The 20,442-nt window shown below is 54.5% G+C and overlaps 2 protein-coding genes across 4 annotated transcripts; both read right to left on the bottom strand.

Moving 5' to 3' along the window:
• Window positions 1-5,573, bottom strand: TGFB1I1 (transforming growth factor beta 1 induced transcript 1). 2 transcript variants are annotated; one of them, XM_025415970.3, is made up of 11 exons: window positions 5,487-5,573; window positions 4,121-4,236; window positions 3,948-4,000; window positions 3,703-3,845; window positions 3,449-3,536; window positions 3,218-3,332; window positions 2,922-3,116; window positions 1,632-1,805; window positions 1,341-1,422; window positions 921-1,069; window positions 1-665 (listed from the first exon to the last, which is right to left on the bottom strand). In XM_025415970.3, exons 1-11 carry the CDS (start codon window positions 5,497-5,499, stop codon window positions 399-401), a joined length of 1,395 nt encoding a protein of 464 aa, XP_025271755.1. In that variant the 5' UTR covers window positions 5,500-5,573; the 3' UTR covers window positions 1-398. The 2 variants fall into 2 exon arrangements, with proteins under 2 accessions (XP_025271755.1, XP_048967194.1); XM_049111237.1 differs by having other exon boundaries at window positions 3,948-3,981; window positions 4,156-4,236; window positions 5,487-5,566.
• A 1,721-nt stretch (window positions 5,574-7,294) lies between these two features.
• ARMC5 (armadillo repeat containing 5) lies at window positions 7,295-19,978 on the bottom strand. Of its 2 annotated transcripts, none has more exons than XM_025415962.3 (6): window positions 12,808-19,978; window positions 11,154-11,261; window positions 10,274-11,060; window positions 9,207-9,715; window positions 8,464-8,596; window positions 7,295-8,379 (listed from the first exon to the last, which is right to left on the bottom strand). In XM_025415962.3, exons 1-6 carry the CDS (start codon window positions 13,286-13,288, stop codon window positions 7,560-7,562), a joined length of 2,838 nt encoding a protein of 945 aa, XP_025271747.3. In that variant the 5' UTR covers window positions 13,289-19,978; the 3' UTR covers window positions 7,295-7,559. The 2 variants fall into 2 exon arrangements, with proteins under 2 accessions (XP_025271747.3, XP_035574252.2); XM_035718359.2 differs by lacking the exon at window positions 12,808-19,978 and adding an exon at window positions 12,033-12,764.
• Window positions 19,979-20,442: the final 464 nt, after the last annotated feature.

Here is a 20,442-nt window from a genome sequence, read left to right on the forward strand (position 1 = left end):
TGATGTGGCATGTGCTTTTATGTAGGTAGAAAAAAAAGTGCACAGAATAGTGAGGGAGCAGGGAGCAGCTCTGTCCGGGCGGTCCTCTGGTTAGTCAGAGTGCAAGGGCCCTCCTCCGGCCGGGGCTCCCCAAGGGTGGGAATAAAGTGAAGACCTCAGGCAGGGGTGCTCCACAGCGGAGGAGCCACGCAGGAGGCCTTGAAATCGGCCAGACCTTTTCTGAATTTGGCCATGGAGGATTTAAGAGTACCTTAGGGGTGGGTCTCTCCAGTGGCTGAGGCCTCACCGGGTGGGCTGAGAGAGACCCCCAAGCTCCAGGAGCAAGGCCTTGGGGTGTCTGGGGGAAGGGCGGGGTCCCTGGGGCCTTGGTCTCCCGCAGGGGCCAGCCCCGCAGGCGCTCAGCCGAAGAGCTTGACAAAGCAGGGCTGGCAGTAGGGCTTGCCCGCGCGCTCCTGGAAGGAGCCCTTGGTGAGCGGGCGCAGGCAAAAGGTGCAGGTGAAGTGGTCCGGGTGGAAGCGGCGGCCCAGGGCGGACACGCAACGGCCGGTCACCGGGAGGCCACACGTGGCGCACAACGACCCGCGCCGCGCGTGGAAATGGTTCTCGCACAGCGGGCGGCCCTCGTGCTCGAAGAAGCTGCCTCCCGAGAAGGGCGCGAAGCATTCCTGCGGAAGGGCGGCCGCGGAAGCGCAGGTCAGCGCCCCCCCCCCCCCCGCCCCAGTAGCTAGCTTCAGCAGGAGCGCGCTAACCCAGCGTGGGAGCCCCACTGCCCCGCAGCCGCCCCCCAGACGTGAGCACCTGACCCGAATGCCTGCATATCCCCCCCACCTCCAGGCTCCTAGCCGGGCTGGCCGTCCTCCCGGTTCCCCGGCCCCCCCCCCCCCCCCCCCCCCCCGCCCCGCGCTCCCGCAGCAGCGCACCCTGCACACGAAGCAGTCTGGGTGCCAGAGCGCGCTGAGCGCCGAGATGTAGTTGTCCAGGATGGGGCCTTGGCAGCCCTGGCAGCGCGGGGCGAAGAGCTGCAGGAAGTCCCGGCGGCAGTAGGGGCGGCCCTCGCGCTCGTGGAAACCTAGGGGCCGACCGAGCCAAGGAAAGAGATGCGGGCTGCACCCCACTCGCAGGATCCGAGCCCGGGGGCCGGAGGCGGGGCCCTCAGAGGGAGCGGTAGAGCGGGAGGGATGGGTAGAGGGAAGTGGCCCAGTGGGACGGGATAGGACGGAGCCAGGTGTGGGAGAGCATGGGGCCAGGAGAGGTGGGAGGTCCTAACAGGCTGGACCAAAGTGATAGAGGCCGGATGTTGAGCAGATGGGTATCTTTCAAGGCTGGAGCCACGTTCTCACCCTCGTCTCCGAAGGGCTCCCCACAACTGACGCAGCAGAAGTGCTCCGGGTGCCAGTGGGTGCCCAAGGCAGTAACCATCTTCTGCAGGAAACGAATCAGGACACTCCGTGGGGCCCTCCATCCCTTCTTCCCTCCCTCCCCCATCGTGAACCTCCGCATGCAGGTTTAAGTGGGAGTTTGAAGCACTAGGGACCTAACAAGGAACTTGGAAGTCAGAGTGGGCAGGGTCTAGGACATGGGTAGGCGGGAGCTGTGGGAGCTGTGGGAGCTGTGGGAGGAGAAGGGCTCACGTGTCGGATGGGTTGATTGCAGAGGCCGCATCGTGGGGAGAAGCGTTCAAAGTAGCATTCAGGGCAGAAGGGAGCTCCATCCTTCTCAAAGAAGCTGCTGCCTCCCAGGGCCATGGAACAGCCACCGCAAATGAAATGTTCCGGGTGCCAAGCACGGCCCAGCGCGGTCACCACCTGCAGGTTGGGGACAAGGCCTGGGTCAGAGTGGTCCTCAGGTTGCCATGTGCCCAGTGGGCTAAGACCTACATGGCACATTTCGAGTCTTTTTTTCTTTTTACCATTTGACTCCCTTCATTCCTTTCTCCCCATTCACCCTGAGAAGTCAGGATGAAGAACCTGATGTTCAAGTCCATCTGTAAGTGACAGAGATTTAAACCAGGTCCTCCAGCACAGTGCCTAGGGCCCCCAGTAATTTTAGGAGCCCATGAAAATGTAATTACTTTTAAAACCAGAAGAAAAAAATGAGCCAGAAGAAAATGCTTTAATGTATAATATTAATATATTGGGCAGCCCGGGTGGCTCAGCATTTTAGCGTTGCCTTTGGCCTGGGGCGTGATCCTGGAGACCCAGGATCGAGTCCCACGTCAGGCTCCCTGCACGGGGCCTGCTTCTCCCTCTGCCTCTGTCTCTGACTCTGTCTCTCTCTATGTCTTTCATGAATAAATAAATAAATTAAATATTTAATATATATATATGTTATATATATATTCATCTTCACACAAACACAGTCATAAACCACAATTTTAACTTTTTTTCTAACAGAGGAAGGGACCCATGAAGGTGAAAGAGTCTAGGGTCCACACAAGTCATAATGCCACCCCGCCTTACTAAGATTGGAAATTTGGGGCAGGAAGCAGGGCACTAAATACAGCAAGAGGATCTAGGTCAACTGCTGGGCACAGCTGTCATCAATAACATCTACTCAGTCAATAAGCCAAGAAGCAGAGCTCGCAGACCAGATACTGGTAGAGGAGAAACAGTCTTTGTTGGTGCCTGAGAGATGGTAGGTGGCACCAATAAGACATTTGTGAAGACTGAGATGGAGATTTGTAAAGGAGCTAATACTGGGCCGGCACACAGTAGAACCGCAATAAATGGTAACTGGGTGGGAATTCTCATCTGCCACTTACGTGCTACAGGATTCAGAGCTTTAGTCTCCTCATCTGTAAAATATGAACAATGGTAATACCCACTTCCTAGATCATTTATTAAAAGGGAACAGTGCAAAGTCTGGCTCCCAGTAGGGATGGGTCCATGGGTCTCTACGCCCTACTCACGGGCTCCACTTACTTGCCCAGCAATAGGCTTACTGCAGGAGCCACAGAGCCCCTTGGTCTGGGTGGGAACACCACGGCGGCTGAGATCAGACTGCAGCAGCCCCAGCATGGTGTCTAGGCTGCCCTTGCTAGCTGGCCCTGGTGAGGATGGGGAGCCCTCATTCACAGAGCTTGGCACTGGTGGCTGGGTTGATCCAGAGGCTGGAAGCTGCAACAAGGAGGATATGAGAGTTGAGTCAGCAAGGCAGCAGGTGTGGAAGGTCCTAAAAAGGGTCAGGGAGCCATAAATCCACACTGGCCACACCCCACCTGATTCACGTGGTTTTGGACACGGAAGTCAGACAGCGAAGCCATCAATCTATCCAACTCCAAGGTGGCAGAGGTTGCTGAAGTCTTTGGGAGCACAGGGGATGGGCTGGGAGGGCTGCGAAGAACATAATTTGTGTCAGCTCAGAGCCCTCCAGAGTAGTGAATGCTATCCTCCAGTAACTCAGGGACCCGTCACATCTCTCCCAGCTCTGCCAACTATGTCAAACTCACAGGCTCGGCCTTTTCTGGTCCTCAGATGGGTCCTCCTTCTGTTCCCCTGCAGTCTCCTTGCTAGATGGGAACTGAGACATTATTTCATCTGCAGAGAGGAAAGAAGGGCACTGGACATGGGACCAGAGCCTACCCCCAGCCTGTTTAAGGCTTGTGTCTCTTTAGCTGCTACTCTGGGAGGCGGAGACTGCTCAGTGTCTGCCCTTCCCTGCCCTGTCCCCAGCCCGTCAAGGCCTATCTCTGTGACCTGGTACCTGTGATGTTGAACTGGGTAGCATTAAGCTCCTGAAGCAACCGGTCTAACTCGCAGAGCCCTGTGCCCAAGACACCGCTGGAAGAAGAGAATGGAGGGGCTGCGGGGGCTGCAGGCTTTGGGGACCGAGGCTTGCATACCGTACTGGAAAACAGGGTGGGAGTCTGGGGTCAGGGGTGGGGAATCCAAGGCTCCTTACCTGAGTCGCAAGTGGCATCCCCATCCCCTAGGTCCCAGGCCCCTCACCTGTACAGATGGTCCTTGTCCCCAGAGGCTCCTGCAGACTCCCCAGACCCTGTCTACAGAGAGAAGGACACATGTGTGGTGGGATGTACTGTGCCCGCCCATAAGCCCAGATTCCCCTAGCCCTGGCCAAGCTCGGCCCTAGTCTTGCCCCAGTCTCTAGTATTTGATCTCACCTGCGGCTGGTGGCCGTAGGGCAGGGGAGCTGCGACAGACTCCGGGGATCGGTCTTTTGGAGCCCCTGACCTTGGCATGTGTGAGGTGGTGGTCTCCAGGTCAGAGAGCAGGGCATCTGCATGGGAGAGGCCATCAGGGTGAGAATTTGAGAGGTTAAAGTTAGAGCAGAGACAGGGACAGGGTCTTCAGAGATTAGAGATAGGGTTCCGAATGGGCAGTAGCTGAGGAGGACAGAAGGCAGTGTTAAGAGCAGAGGTCAAGAATCGGATGGAAACATAGGCCACCCCGAGGCAGAGAAGGAATATTTATGACCCAAACACCCCGAATCGCTCATCTTGGGAGTCGCGCACAAAAGCTGCCTGATTCTTCTATTCTCCACATCTTCCCCGACGCGGTCAAAATTGACTCTTGACTCAAGTCAAATTTGGCTTCACCCCAAATTGCTCAATTGGCCGAACGCCTGGCACCCGACTTTCTGATTGGGTGCTCTCTCAGCCCACTAATTCCTGCCCCCTCCCGGACCTGGCGCTGGGTCCCACCCGGCGCTCCTCATTGGTGGGTCAGCCGGGACCTGCGTTCCCATTGGCTTATTTTCCACGGCGCCGGTTACCCCAGGCGAGCAGCACCCCCTATCGCAGGGTGCATGAACCCCCTCTCTCGCATGGAGAGCACAGCCTTCCCCGCGTTTCCAACAAGCCAGGAGGAGGAGATGCCTGGGTCCTCCTTCCTCCACCAAGACACCCCCACCCCCACCTCCCATCCCCAGATCTGGATCCTTTAAACCCTTTCCTTCCCAGAACCTGGAAGTGCCTGCTCCTTTACTCATCTCTGAGAACCGTAGTGGAACCCTTACGGTCTCTCTGGAGTCCTGGCACTCATCTAGTCTCTTTCTGCCCCCAAAGACCTGACCCCCACCTACTACCATCCTTAGGGGCACTTAACTCTTTTCTTCCCCAAACCGTGGGAAGGGCCTGTTTTCCCCTCTAGAATTTGATGTCGTGGTCTCCCTTCCCGCCTACTCGCCCGGCGCCCGGACCCAGACCCCTTTAACCCCTCCCGTCCCGGAGCCCCGGAGCCCAGGTGCCCGCTGGTGGGCGCTGCACCTCCCCGCCGGCCTGTCAGCAGCTAGGGGTGGAGGAGCCGAGCAAGGGGGAAAGGGAGGGAGCGGCCGGTCCGGGAAAAGCAGGAAGGGAGAGGCAGGAAGGGGGACGTGGAGTCGGAAAGGAGGCGCGGGCAGAGGCCAGAATCAAGAAGACAGGAGGCGGGGATGGGGAGATGCGGGGAGTGCGAGGGGTTTGCAGCGCGCGGGAGCGGGTCCAGACGGCGGTGAGGAGCTAGGGACAAGGGGACCCGAGCCCCACTCACCCAGGTCCTCCATGGCGGGGCGCGGGCGCACCGCGCGGGGCGAGCAGGGCGGGGGCTGTGTCCGGTGGGGGCGGGGGGCGGGGGACGTCCGGGAGTTGGAGGCCCGGCCGTGACCATGTAAGGAAGCCGGGACCCGCTGGGATGGGGCTGGGGGGGCGGGGGTGCAAAGAACGGGAGAACTCGGGATGGGGGCGTGTAAGGGAGGGAGGGCCGCGGCCCACCCAGGCCCAGCCCGCCCGTCCGCGCCGAGGCAGCCACACCCCAGCCTTGGCCTCGGCTTCAGGGAGCCCCGGGGCGGCCGGAGCCAAAGTCCGAGAAGTGACTCTCCCAGCCCCGGCTCGGGATCCTCTGCTCAGTGAGACCCTTAGCCACAGGCCGACGCCCCCAAGCAGACACCTCCCAAAGCCAGCACCCTGAGTCCCATACAGAAGTCCTGTCCACTCAGGCCATTCCTGGGAGATTAGCTCCAGACAGAATTTTGGGCTGAGGGCAGGAGTGATGGCTCTAAGGATCAGACGACAGGTTCAGAGACCTTCCTTTAGAGACCCTGACCATGACATGAACAGAGATCCCCAAAGATCCACACACCAGACACAAATCTCTCAGAAACAGAGACAGACAGACAGACACAACGAACGCTGCCACCCTCTAAGCCAGGACCTTCTCTTCGAGGGTTGGAAACAGACATACAGACACAGGTAAACTGAGCCCAGGCCCAGAGCCCATGCAGACTCCAGGAAAACACTCACAGGCAGCCAGACCACAGCCAGGCTTCAGGACAAAGCCCTTCCCCAACACCGAGGCAGCCCAGACAAGCCAAAAGAGCCCTTTTCCCCAGATCCTGGAGAACACAGACAAAAAAGACACCGACTCCGGTCACAGAGGAACAAGAGGCCTTCCCTGGACTGGGACCCTGAGAAATCAAAATGAAATAACACTTAGAAAGGACTATGGACAGACAGGACGGTGGTGCAGCCACTGGTCTCAACCCAGCAGCAGCTTATAACGACCTGGGAAGCTTTTAAAAATACTGATGCCCAGGGCATCCTCCCCTCAGCCCAACTCAGTAAGAAAGTGCCTAGGGAAAAAAAAAAAGAAGAAGAAAGTGCCTAGGTATCAGTATTTTTAAAAAGCTCTCTGAGTGGTTCTAACGCAGAGCCAGAGAACAAGGAACGGGACAAACACTCACAGAGGTACAGAGATAACAAGTGTCAGCCTTAGCCGACAGGCAGGCGCAGTCCAGCCACACTCCGTCAGGAGGTCACCTGAGCTGCTAGTGATCTGGGACCCAAGTGCTAGAGAGACCCTACCTCGAGACACCACAGTACAACATAAGCCCTTCCTTAACCTGAATGTAGTCTGGGGCCCTGGCTATCTCTGAGTAAAACTAAGACGGGTCCTCGGGGACTCCAGGAACACAGTGGGTCTAATAGCAGAGGACACTTGACCCAAGAGATGAAAACAGACCCAGAGACCAAAGGCCCAAAGTGGGTGAAAGACACTCAGGAAACAGTAATGCCAAGGCCTTGGACATACATCCCCGTGCTCATTGCATTCCCTTGGCCCAGCCCCTTCATCCCTGACTAATGTGTGTGTCTAGCTGGGTAGCTGTCTGAGCAATGAAGCTGCGGGAGCTGGAAGCGGGTTTTCTCCAGTACCCTACTCTAGCCCAGGACTCCAGAAATTTACTTTTAAACTCCTATATGCCAGGGTGGCCCGTACTGAGATACGGCCACCTGAATAAGACCTAGTTGATTGGTGGGGTGAGGGGACCACAGGAAAGCAAGCAGACACCACACCATACGGTATCCAATTCCAAAGTTTTTAATCTCCACTCTGGAAGGCTGGGCCAGGCCAGGTGCCTGGGGTCCCGGGCTGTTCTCCGTCTTTGGGTCCACACTCAAACTGTGGGCCTTGGCTTCTCACTCCTGCGTCTTCAGACCATCATCCTGCGGTACAGTTCCATCCTCTCGTCGGTCCCTGATGGTGACGTCTGCTCAGCTTCCTCTCCTGCTGCTCCGAGGGAGTCCTCCTTCATAGCCAACTCATCCCTGGATCCCCTCCCCGGAGATATCAGCAGTCTAAGCTAGAGCCCTTGCCCCCCAATTCAACTCCCATCACCACAGCGAGTAAAGCCTCCATCAGGGGCCCGGTCTCCTCGCCAGCTGCCTCCACAAGCCCCATTAAGGCCAAGGCCCGCTTCCGCGGGCACTGCCCCGGCCCCAGGGTCCAGCGGGCACAATGGGCAACCAGCCGGGGCCGACCCAGGCGGAATACCTCACCCACAGACTCTGGGCCACCGTGGGGTCCCAGGTGAATATGGCCCACAGCCTCTTCCAGCTCCTCCTCCAGCCCAGGCAGCAAGAAACGGCCAGCAGCCTCCAGTGCCTCCTCAGCCTCTGAACCCAGCAGTGGCTGACCCAGTGGGGGAATGGGCCCCAGGGCAGCCCCACAGCCCCGGCAACCATGCAGGTGATGCAGGATAGGCCAGGCTGCGCTGGGTGACAGGCCTCGAAGCGGTACCAGGTTCATCTGGGCTTCAGCAAAGCTGCCAGCTAGCAGGGCCCGGAAGAAAGGTGAGGCAGTAGCTGAGGCAGCTCGCTGGGCAGGGAGCCGTAGGCCTGAGTCCAGCAGGAAGTGCAGGTCAGGGGCTGGGATGGGGGCTGGACCCAGCAGAGGTTCATAGAGGCAAGGGGAGGGAGCATCTAGGTCCAAGGGCATTGGAGGTGGAAGGGCTGGGATCACAGTGGGAGACACTAGGCCTTGGAGGCAGGAAAGGGAGTCCGCAGCAAAGAAGAGGAAGAGTGGATGTGGAGCTGGCCGAGTTAGTGCCGAGAGGAGGAGTCGGAGGCCGCCCTGGTCCAGAAGTAGCCGGCGCCACAGAGAGGGTTTCCTTTGGGAAGAAAGGGACTCTTTCAGAAGGTGAAATGAGTGGCACTGCTCCCGACCCCTGTGAGGCACCCACATCCCCCCTTACCGGCAGATGAAGGGCAGGGTTAATGCACAGGCCACACGGTCCTCAGGGCTTCCAGAGAGCAGCAGGTGGGTGAGGGCACCCACTCCAAAGGGTGATTCAGCCTGCACGGTCAGGTTCTGCAGCAACATCTCACCTGCAGAGGTGGGCAGAGCAGGTCAGGTTGGGAGCTGATGTCCCAGCTGTGGGTCCTTGAAAGGAAGGAGGCTAAAACCCCAGGGCACGCAAGAGGGGATGACTACAGGCCCAGAGAGAAAAGGTCTAAATGCTAGGAACTGGAGGTCAAGGATAAGAAAAAAGTGTGATGGTCAGGGAGTACGTCCAGCTTGGAAGGACTACAAGAGCCCATAGTCAGAGCACAGAAGACAAGGCAGTCCCTGGCCGTGTTGGGAGTGCTCGGGGCACCTGGGAGCATATGGGGCCTGAGCTGGGGCTTTCCAAGTCAGTGTGCCCAACGAGAAGCCAGTCAGGACAATGTGAGATTGGGTAAAGAAGAGCAGACTGGGTAAAGAAATATAGACAGACACGATTCTAAGTCGTTGGAGCCAAGCCTGGTTTGGGGGTACCTAGGCCCCAAGACTTGGACAGAGGATGGAGCAGAACTTTGCATGGTGGGAGTCCCTCACCTCTTCCCACGTGGTGACTGAAGTTGGATAGTGGGCTAGAGGCAGTGAGAGCCACGAGCAGCAAGGTGAGGGTCTCAGTCCAGAACTAGAGGGGGATGGGGGCTCTTATGGGAGACGCACCCAGCTCCCGGTGCTGGCGTCGAGCTGGTCGGGCACGCAGCGTGGGCCAATCATCTGGGGCAACGCCTAACACAAGCCAGGCACGCAGCAGTGCAGCACCGTAGCTGCGCACGAAGGCCTCAAGACAGGCAGGGTTGCAGGTAAGGCGCGCCAGGATGCGTAGTGCCCGTGGGCTCGGTGGGCCCGGTGAGCCCGTCACATAGGCCAGCAGGCCACACAGGGCCGGGCCAGTAACCAGTGCCCCACTTGGGTCAGGAGCCTGTGAAAATCGTGACAATAGCAGCAGCGCTGGTCCCTCACGGCCCCAAGGCTCCTCAGAGGTGGCAGCAGGGCTGCGGCCAGGCGTGCGCAGTGTGCGAGGCGACCGCAGTGGCGTTGGACCCAGGGTGGGGCTGGTTGGCTCAGCTGGCTCTGGTGGTGGTGGTGGAGGCGGGGGACATCGCTCAGGGGACCAGTCCGGAGAGATGTCTCCTGGGCCTGCGGCATAGCCCTCAGAGATCAGCCATGACCTGCAGAGGGGAGAAAGGAGACACTGAACCCAGAGCCAACGTAAAGGAGCAGTGCCACAGAGCTGTCCTGCAAAAGGAGGTGACTGAAGCAGTGGGAGGAGGTAGGGCCAAGCGGAGGTAGGAGAGAAAGAGAAATGGAGGAAAAAACCCAACTCGTTCAGCAATTACTGATGCCTATCATGTGCCAAGCCCAGGATTAGGTACTAGGCACAAGCAATGAACAAAACGAAAGTCCCCGTCCTCCTAGAATTTATGTTCAAATGAAGGGCAAACAGGCAACAAAATTTTTAAAAAGGCCCAGTGAATCTGTCTGGTCCCCAAGTTCAGAGGTACTGGGGTAGAGCCAAGGCCAAACGCAGACCAAGGAAGAAAGGACATGTGCTTAACGGTGACTAGAAAGTGGTCATGTCCAGGGAGAACAAGGAGTCAGGAATCAGAGTCAATAAGAGTCCTGCTTTAAAAAAAAAAAAAGAAAAGAAACACTAAGAGTCCTGCTGAGACAGGGTAGGGGATGAGGGTAGGGTAGCGGAGAGAGCCAGCCATCAGGTGGGAACTCACCTTAGGCTTCGGAAGCTTCCAGCCTGTGCCCGCTCAGGGGTCCGCTCCTCAGGAAAGTCCCAGGAAGCAGCTTCTCTTCCCTCTTCTTCCTCATCACCAGCATCCCCACACAGCTGCCCAGCCAAGAGGGGTACGAGTCCCAGAGCCTGGAGCCGGCCCAGGGCTCCAGTGTCATAGAGGAAGCCCACCAGCGCAGCCACAACGCGAGGGTGCCAGGCACTGGCACGAGGGTCCCGTAGCAGACCCATCAACAGCTCCAAACCACCTGCGTCCCGCAGCCGGGCCCGGTTGATGGCCTCCCTGCACAGCAGGCACACAGCCCGCACCAGGGGCTGCTGGGAGGCTGGGCCAGCCCCATTGGGCCCTCTGCGCCGCCGGAGCTCACCCAGTAGTACCTCTACCCCACCAGCATTGCCCAGTGCAGGCCGTACAAGGCCTTGGGCACACAGGTTGGCGAGGATCAGGATAGTTGCCTCTCGTACTGCCTTTTTGGGGTGGGAGGCCAAACTGACCAGTGGTCCTAGTCCCCCACCGAGACTTAGCTGCTCAGCACAGGCCCGGGAGCAGCCTCGACTCAGCTCCAAGAGGGCACGGACTAGGGCCAAGGTCAGCGCAGGGTCTGGGGCAGCGGCCAGAAGCTCAGCCAGAGGGCGCACTGCTCCCTGCTGCGCCAGGGCCAGGCGGTGCTGGGGTGAGTCCGCCAGGTTGCGAAGGGCGCGCACCACACTCTGCAGACACTGTGAGTCCTGGCAGGCTGTCAGGCTCTCAACGAGCAAGGGAACAGCACCTGGAGAAGAGGAGGACAAAGAGTGAGCAAGGAGGTACCCGAGCCCCTCTCCCACCCAAGCACTGGCTAACTCCATGCTCAGAGCCTCCTCACCAGCAGAATGGATGTCCCCACAGCTCTCAGGTTCCATGGCCAAGTTCCCCAGAGCACGGGCTGTTCGGTTCTGGATGCTATCAGTCTTCACACACTGAAGAATAGTCACTGCAAGAGAATTTGGCCTCTTGAGGGTCCTACCCCCTTCTTGTCTCTCTCATTAATGACTTCAAGAATGTGGTCTGAAAGGGTCAGCGAAGGCCTCCAGAAGAGGTTAACACATAATGGGTCTGAAAGGTTAAGCAGGCAGGTATTTGTTACGAAAGATGGTGGATGGGGGTGTCGCAGGGCATTTCAGGTCCAGAAGCAGCCTTTGCAAAGGCCCAGAAGTGAGATCCAATGTCTGAGCTATGATCTCATGGAGGGCCTCGAATGCTAGGCCAAGGGATCCGGCAGGACTTGAATATGAGGACAATGGGAACCACGCAGGGTTTTAAGAATAGGAGTGCTGTGATACAATGTGATACAATAGGGAGAATGGATTATAGGGAAAAAGAATAAGGCGGCGGGGGTGGGGGGGTTGGGGGGGTTGGGGGGGTGTTGGCCAGCAAGGAGGCTGGCCCAATTGTTAAGGTGAGAAAGGACAGTGGCTTAAACCAAGTCAGGTACCAGCACAGACCAACACGCGGGCACCCGTTCCTGGGCACATGACGAAACAAGTAATAAACGGCGACGGATTCAGGAGATATTTAAAATATAGAACAGTAACTGAATGATGAGGGTCATATGCTAATAACAAAACCTGTTATTTATTAAGGACTTATTAACGTGCCTCGTGTCAAACATGTTACAGTCCAGGCGCACCTTATTAACAGGTTTAAAATATGCTAAAGTCTCCTTTTATCCAAAATAAGACTTTGTCAAAACTGGCATACTTACTTTCCTAACTGGCGGGCCGTGTGTAAACTGTGTTCCCAACTTTGCCACTAAGAGGCGCCAAGAAAAAAAAAAGCTTGTTTTCTTTTGTTAGGATTTGTTATTGCGCTAGTTTTTGACAACCCAGAGTACCCAGTCTATGCTTAGAATATCTGCGTTCGGGACGCCTGGGTGGCTCAGTGGTTGAGCGTCTGCCTTCGACTCGGGGCGTGATCCTGGAGTCCCGGGATCGAGTCCCACATCGGGCTCCCTGCGTGGAGCCTGCTTCTCCCTCTGCCTGTGTCTCTGCCTCTCTCTCATGAATAAATAAAATCTTAAAAAAAGAAGAAGAAGAATATCTGCGTTCTATAGTTGCATCTCATTTTCTCCCTACTTCAATTTTGCGAGGTCGCTATTATTATTATTATTATTATTCCATCTTACAATGAGGGATCCTAGCTTTGGAGGGTCTGGCTCGGTGCAGAGAACGACCACACCTTCTGACCCAAGTTCATCAGAGGGTATAGGGGCCACTCCGAGGTGGAAGAGTACGAATCACCCAGAAGTCCTCAGCCAACCCTGTGGCCTCCACCAGCCCAGATTCGAGGGAACAGCCAGTGCGCAGGGAACGGCTGTGGTTGGCTGCTCTGGTCAGGCGGGGGTAACCTCCAAGCGAGGCTCGAGAGGCAGAGGCGCGGCGCCGCCAGAGCACCAGCACAAAGAACCCCGGGCCCCGCCCACGCCCGGAGAGGAGACTGGAGCGCCGAACCCCTCTAGGAAAAGAGGGCGGAGCACTTACCCAAAGGGAGAATGCCTCCGAGTCTGCGCACTTCAGCCCGGCACGCCCCTTCCGTACAGCAGTTGGCTAGGATGCTCAGCGCCAAGTCCAGGGTCTTGCGCAGGCGCGCTGGCGGCGAGGGCGACGACGAGGAGGACGCAGCGGAGGGGGCAGGGCCCGGCGAGGGGGCGGGGCCAGCAGAAGCCGCTGACTCGACGGACGAGGGGGCGGAGCCGGGGCCAGCCTGGGACGGGGCGGGGCCCGCTGCAGCCGCTCGCCGTAGCAGCGCGAGAAGGGGGCGGAGCCCGCCGCGCGCCCGGAAGCGCTCGATTCCCCCTGCTGCCTTGACGTGGCGCGTGCGGAGGGCTAAGAGCGCACGGCCCAAGGGTGTCTCGTTGGTAGCTGTGTCCTTTCCCCCACCTAGACCCTCCCCGGCCGCCGCCGTGAGCTGCGCGAGGCAGAACGAGAGCGAGTCCGTGAGGGTCGGTTTCGCAGCCGCCATCTTGGCTCAGGCCTAAGGCTCCGCCCCCCTCCTCGCCGCTCCTCCAAGGGAACGGAACTGGAAGAGAGGGGCGGGGCCGGGCACCTCCCCTCTGACGCTTTTTAAGCGGCGCCGCCGCAGTGATTTTGCAAGTTGGAAGTTGTAGTTCTCGGTCCCGGTGCTCTGCACAGTCGCAGGACGCACGTAGACAGTAGTGGTTACCTAATCCCTGTGCGCACCCCAGCGGCGCGTTCGGTGCATGCTGGGATATGTAGTCTGCGCCTTGCTTAGCACGCCGGGCTTAGGACCGAGGGGAAGCTCTCAGGGGGCTCGCCTGCGTGGGCTGGTCCCTTTGGAGAACCCAGACATCCGACCTCGGAGTCTCAGTACCGTGCTGCTCCAGGTGCCGCGGCCACTCCGCCCCCACCCCCTCCACCCCGCGTGTCCACGACAGCGATCACCTTTTCCTTCCAGCTCGCTTCGCCGCCCCACAGCGATGGCCCGGGCGCCGAATTCCGCGCTGACGGATTCAGGATCGTGAGCCAGGCCCCAAAGTGTCAAATTCCTGACAGCGGCCGCAGATGCGGAGCTCTTGCTCAGTCAGGTGAAGGAGAGGGTTAAACCTACCGAGACCGTTCGCTGCCACTTCCTAGAGCGGCACGGGCTGGTGGACATTTCCGTTTCCGGTGCTGGCTCTGGGTCCGGAGTGTCTCCTGTCCTGGCTCCGCTTGTGAGCTGAGCGGCTGCTGTTTAGGAGACGGTGGTGGTGGTGGTGGTGGTGGTGGTGGTTTTCACTGCAATGCAGTCAACGTGGCCAGAAGTGGCAAAGGAGAACTCGGACGGCGCGGAGCGGCAGGGGAAGCGGACATCCCGGGGAGCCCCGAGGTCCGCCCATCCCAGCGGGCCCTCCCTGGCGGCGACAGCCGGCCTCCTGGGGAATGCTGCTGGGTCTGAAATACCGATGTAGGTCAGGCTGTGGCCCAGGGAAGAGGCCTCTGGCAGGACCGTCTTGCAGTCCCCAAAGCCTTCGAGTGCCGGGAGTGTGGACTGACGGCATCCTGCCGCCCTGACCTCCTTCACCACCAAATCAGCCGCGCAGGTGACAATCAATCCCTGTTCTTCCGGGTGTGGCAAGAGCTTCCAGCGAGGCTCACAACTAGTTAAGCGCCACCATGTACACACGGATGAGAAACCATACCCCTGCCCTGGCCTGAGTGTGGCGGCTGCTTCAGCCTCAGTTCCAACTTGTGCAACACCCTGGTTTCCCACTCAAGCCTCCAGTTTCACAAGCTCCCAGAGTGCAGGGAGGCCTCGGGCCGCGGCTCCAACCTGATTAAGCACCAGCGGAAGCCCTATAGCTGCTGAGTGTGGTAAGACTTTCAGTGTTCGCTCCATTCTAATCCAGCACCAGCAGGCACACAGGGGCGAGAAGCCCTACCGCTGGAGGGACTGTGTGGCAAGAGCTTCAGCCTTAGCTCCAGTCTGTTGCAGAACCAGCGCTCACACAGGGATGTGAAGCCCTTACTGCTGTGCCCAATCTGGTGACAGCTCTGGGTGCAGCTTTTATCTGTTCAAGCACCAGCATTCACACACTGGGGAGAAGCCCTATAATTACTGTAAATGTGTCAAGAACTTCAACAGCTCGTACAGCCTGGCACCAGCATATGCATAGCGAAGAACAACCCCAAACACGGCCATGGCTTTAGTGAGCATACCCAATTCATTGAGCACCAGTGTATTCACTTGGGCGGACAACCCTATGCCCATTCAGAATGTGACAAAACCTTCTACCACAGCTCCAAGCTCCTTAAACACCAATGCATGCCCACAGGCGAGATACCCTGTAAGTGTCCCAGTTGCAGCAAGAGTTTTGTAGGCAGTTGAGATCTGCTGCAGCACCAACATACTCACACAGGCCAGAAGCCTTAACATTTGCCCTGAGTGTGGCAAGAGCTTCAGGCAGAGTGCTCATCTACCAGGTGGCCCACAGTGGTAAGAAGCCCTGTGTCTCCCTCCAGTGTGCGGCAAGGTATTTGCCAGCAGCTCCAACCTAGGCCAGCACCAACAGATGTTCCAGGGTGGCAGCCCCTGCCAATATCCCTAGCTTCAGTTTCAGCCCAAACTTCAGTTCTGACTTTGGTCCAGTCCTCAAGAAGCCTGAGCATCTCTAAGCAAATCTCTTTTCTGCTCCTCTAGGGCTGTTGATTGGTGGACTGAAATCAGGGAAACCCAGGCTGGAAGAATTAGGACAGTAGAGCCTTCAAAGAGCCTTCCCCAAAAAGAAGGCTTAAGTATGTTTTTTGAGGACCCAGAGACAGAATGTCAGCTGGAGGGAGAGTTTTTGGATGGTAGGAGCTACCTGGCCCAGCTGATTCCAGATGTAGGGACACCTTTGGCAGCTGCCGATCAGATCCCTTCATGGGCCTAAGGAATGATGGGATTAATCATTTCAAGAGCAACAATTGCCTCACCCCAGAGGCATGGGACCAGATATCAGGCACCCCTGTGAAAGAGAACCATCTACAGGGGTGTAAGCTAGGGCTGGTAGGGCCCACAACCAAAGGACCAGGAGACCTGTCTGATAAGTTCATGCTTTGTGACATTTCTAGGCAGGGGCAAAAGGCCCAGGGTTCGTCATGTGCCCCTTCCCTTGCAGGTTCCTCAGAATACTTTGTCAGATTCCTCAACAGGAAAAGTGGTGAAGATTCACTTGTGTATCTCATAAAGTTCACATTGAGGACTTAAGGCTCTTTTGCCAGAACATTGGAAAGAGCTGCCTAAATAAATGTACTTCTATTGGTAAAACTTATAGAAGCCAGAGGGAAGCTTCCCAAAGCACTATATAATCTGTGCCCAGAGCAGAGTCCAAGCTATGAGAGGTTTCTCTTTCCTTTCCATAGCTGTCTGTGTTCCTGGGAGAGGCACAGTCTTTTTGAGGTTGGAGGAGGTTTAATGCCCACCCCTGTGGGGCCGTCCCTCCACTATTAGCCCCATGCCTATAGCACCCTATCCCCAAATTTTGCCTTCTTTTATCAGACTTGCATCTAGAATTAGGCAGAATAGGAGTAAAGGAAAGGAATGTGAAGCAACCCCTCTCCCAGCCTCTAGGAGAATGTCCAGGTCTATCTCTTCCTAGTTATGTGACCTTAGACAGGTCTGCCTCTTCTGATCTTCAGTTTCTCCATTTGTAATACAGGAATAATGATGGCTACCTCACAACATTGTGTTGAGGATTCCATGGGATCATGTACATGATACACCTGAGTCAAAGGGATGACTCTAAACCTCAGTTCTATCTCCTTCAAGTCTAGAGCCTTTTCACTGGTGGTATCAGTCAAGAAGCATCATGCCAGCTTGTGTTCTAGCTCCTCCATAGAGGACTCACTTATTTCACTAGCATAATACCCTCTTGTTCCATCCATGTTTTGGCAAATGGCAAGATTTCATTCTTTTTGATGGCTAGGTAATCTCTCTCTCTCTCTCTCTGTGTATGTACCACATCTTTTTTATCCATTCATCTATCCATGAACATTTGAGTTCTATCCATATTTTGGCTATTGTAGATAGTGCTGCTATAAACATTAGGGTGCATGTGCCCCTTGGCATCACTATGTTTATATCCTTTGGATAAATACCCAGTAGTGCAACTGCTGGGTCATAGGGTAGTTCTATTTTCAATTTTTTGAGGAACCTCCATACTGTTCTCTAAAGTGGCTGAACCAGTTTGCATTCCCACCCACAATGTAAGAGAGCTCCCCTTTCTCTGTATTCTCACCAACATCTGTTGCAGAGACATAGGCAGAGGGAGAAGCAAGCTCCCTGTGGGGAGCCTGATGCAGAACTCGATCCCAGGACCCCAGGATCATGACCTGAGCCAAATACAGACGCTCAACCACTGAGCCACCCAGGTGCCCCTGGTTTTCTTTTTCAACATTACTTTGGCTATTCAGGGTCTTACCTGGTTCTATACAAATTTTAGAATTGTTTGTTCTAGCTCCATGAAAAATGCTGGTGCTAATTTGATAGGGATTGAATTGAATGTGTATATTGCTCTAGGAAGTATAGACATTTTAACAATATTTGTTCTTCCAATCTATGAGCATGGAACATTTTTCTTTGTGTCTTCCACAATTTCTTTCCACAATTCTTTCATAAGTGTTCTATAGTTTCCAGTGTACAGAACTTTTATCTCTTTGGTTATTCCTAGGTATCTTATGGTTTTTGGTCCATTTTTGTAACCTAATCTTGGAAGTGACATCCCATCATTTCTGCCACATTCTACTTGCTAAAAGGTAGTCACTAAATCCAGTCTACATTGAAGGGGAGAGAACTATATAAAGGCATGACTACTAGGAGGTGGGAATCATTGAGGCCACCCTGAAAGTTGTCTCCCATACTCCTAGTTGAACTGTCATTGACCACACTCATGCCTTGTAAAATGTTTCTGTCTGTCACATGTAAAACCCCTCTCGCAATCTCATCCTAATTTCAGGGTGGGGCAACCTAGGATGGTGGTAGCATTTTTCTGGGAAACCCCAAATGAATTGTGAGGAAGGCCTTGGCAAGGGTGAGGACATGGAGGTGTAGAAGTCAGAAAGAGATGAGGGCAGAGCACAGAGAACTGCTTCCAGCACCTGCCTTCTCACATCTATTGGCACTGCTTCTCTGAACCAGCTGGTGCTCACATTTTCCAAGTAGTTGGGCACAAGTCCTAGATTCTCACATAAAAGCACATATGAAAATTATCCGCAACCTGGAGATTTTGAGCTTTGTCAGCACCCTGGGAAGATTATCTGGGGGCAGGGGGAGTAAGAATATAACTATTTCTTCTCTTACAGATAATTTTTCTATTGCTTCAATATTTCCCCCTCAAAAATAAAAACAAAACAATCCTGAAGCTTGGAATTGGATCACTTGGCCCTTTCACTTCGTTATCTACTCCCAGTTCAAAATGCTTGCATCTCTTAGTGGCCAGCATCCTCTTGGATCTGAATTAGATCAAAACATTCAATCTTTGTAAAGTCAGAAGCTCTTTGGACACCAAGAAGTTTCCTGAAGATTTTTCTTCCAGCCTATCCATGCCAGCTTCTTTGTGCCATTTTTTTTTTCTTTATGCCATTCTTTACTCACTCCCCCAATCACTTCCTCTCTCTGGGCTTCAGTTTCATCCTCTGCAAAATGAGCAGATAGAATGAAATTGTCTTCAAGTCCTGCAATGAGTTAATGATTCTACTATGTGTAGGGTGCATGCTGTGAGCAAGGGTTCATACTTGGCTTTCCTACACTTCGGGTGTCATTTGATACCCAGAACCTATTCTTACCTCCTAATGAGCCTGTCTGGACTAAAAATTACATTTCTTAGATTTCTTTGCACATTAGGTTCTTCCACTTAGATGTCCATGCATGAGATTTAGAAGGTAGAAGTGAAACAGGAGCCACTTTCTTATTGCAATTGGCCATTTTCTGATGACTAGTAAGGTAGAGAAGACATGGAGGTCTTCTGTAGTAGTATTACAGTATCCAAACTCCAGCCTTTTGGTTGTTAAAAGGCAGGTTAAAGGCAATGAAGCAGCCTCCTAATTCCTGATTTGCAACTATGTGACCTTGGTTACAGATGTGTAGTTTTTCAACTTGGTAGTTCCAAGTGCAACCTCCTGATTGCTCATTTTCCTGGTTGTAACAGAAGCTCCTCTAGTGAGTCAATTTGGTAGTGTTAACAGAACCAGCCTTCTCAGTCCAGCCTGGCCAACAAGTTTGTAATCAACTAGTTCATAGCTCAAAATACCTATGGTAGAATTGCCCTAATACTGTCACGTATAAGATATGCTAACCTATTTAAATTTCAGTGGACTTGGGCAGCCCGGGTGGCTCAGTGGTTTAGCGCCGCCTTCAGCCCAGGGTGTGATCCTGGAGACCTGGGATCGAGTCCCACGTCGGGCTCCCGGCATGGAGCCTGCCTCTCCCTCTGCCTGTGTCTCTGCCTCTCTCTCTCTCTCTCTCATAAGTAAATAAAATCGTTAAAAAAAATTCAGTGGACTCACCTGTACAATGGGAAAGATAATGCCTACTGTGAATAGTGAGATAATGTATATAAAGTATCCAGCACATGTAGGGTCTCAGTGATGATATCTCTCACCATTATTATAATTCTAGGGAATATCAAGAGTTAAAAGATGAAATACAAACTGACCCTTCCCTCTAGAGGTGAAAACTCACTAGAGAGGTAAGAATTTGGCATGAAATAATAAAGGCAATGAATGATGAGGGACAAAAGAGTAGGACAGAATGTCAGGGCTTTAGAGGAATTCAAAAGAAGGAACTACCTCAACTGCCTCCCAATGGCCACCCTATTGATCTTTTCCCATGTGTTAGACATTCCTTACAACCTCCTCACACAATGGGTACAATTGTCCTCCTTTCACAGGTTAAGAAACTAAGACTCAGATAGAAAGGGAAGGTGACTCACTCAGGGTCACCTGCCTAGAAAATGTTAAAGCTGGGATTTCAACCAGGATCATTTGCCTCCAGAAGTGGATTGAATGGTGACACCCCCATCCCCAAAATATGTCTATGTTTTAATTCCTGGAACTTGTGAATGTTGCCTTATTTGAAAAAAGGGTCTTTGCATATATAATTAAATTAATAATATTAAGATGAAATCATCCTGGATTATCCAGTGGGTCCTATATTTAATGGTAATTACCCTTAAAAAATAAAGAAGAGATGACAGAGGAGAAGGACATGTGACGACAGAGGCAGAAATGGGAATGATGTGGCCACAAACTGACGAAGCCAATGAATAGCACAGCTACCAGAACACAGAAAAGCTAAGGAAGGATCCTCACCCACAGGCTCCAGAGGGAGTACAGCCCTGCCAATACCTTGATTTCAGATTTCAAACCTTCAGAACTACAAGAGAATAAATTTCTCTTGTTTTAAACCACCCACCATATAGTAATACCCAATAGATAGTGATATATGCAGCCCTAGGAAACTAATATACCTTTCAAAGCTGAGTTTCCTGCTAAGCTAAGACCTCCTTGGTTCTCGCATCTTCCCTGTTTTCTTTTTAAGATTTTATTTATTTATTCATGAGAGACATAGAGAGAGGCAGAGACACTGGTAGAGGGAGAAGCAGGATCCATGCAGGGAGCCCAACGTAGGACTCGATCCTG

This window comes from Canis lupus, chromosome 6, assembly GCF_003254725.2.
Source record: "Canis lupus dingo isolate Sandy chromosome 6, ASM325472v2, whole genome shotgun sequence".
Taxonomy (NCBI): Eukaryota; Metazoa; Chordata; class Mammalia; order Carnivora; family Canidae; genus Canis; species Canis lupus.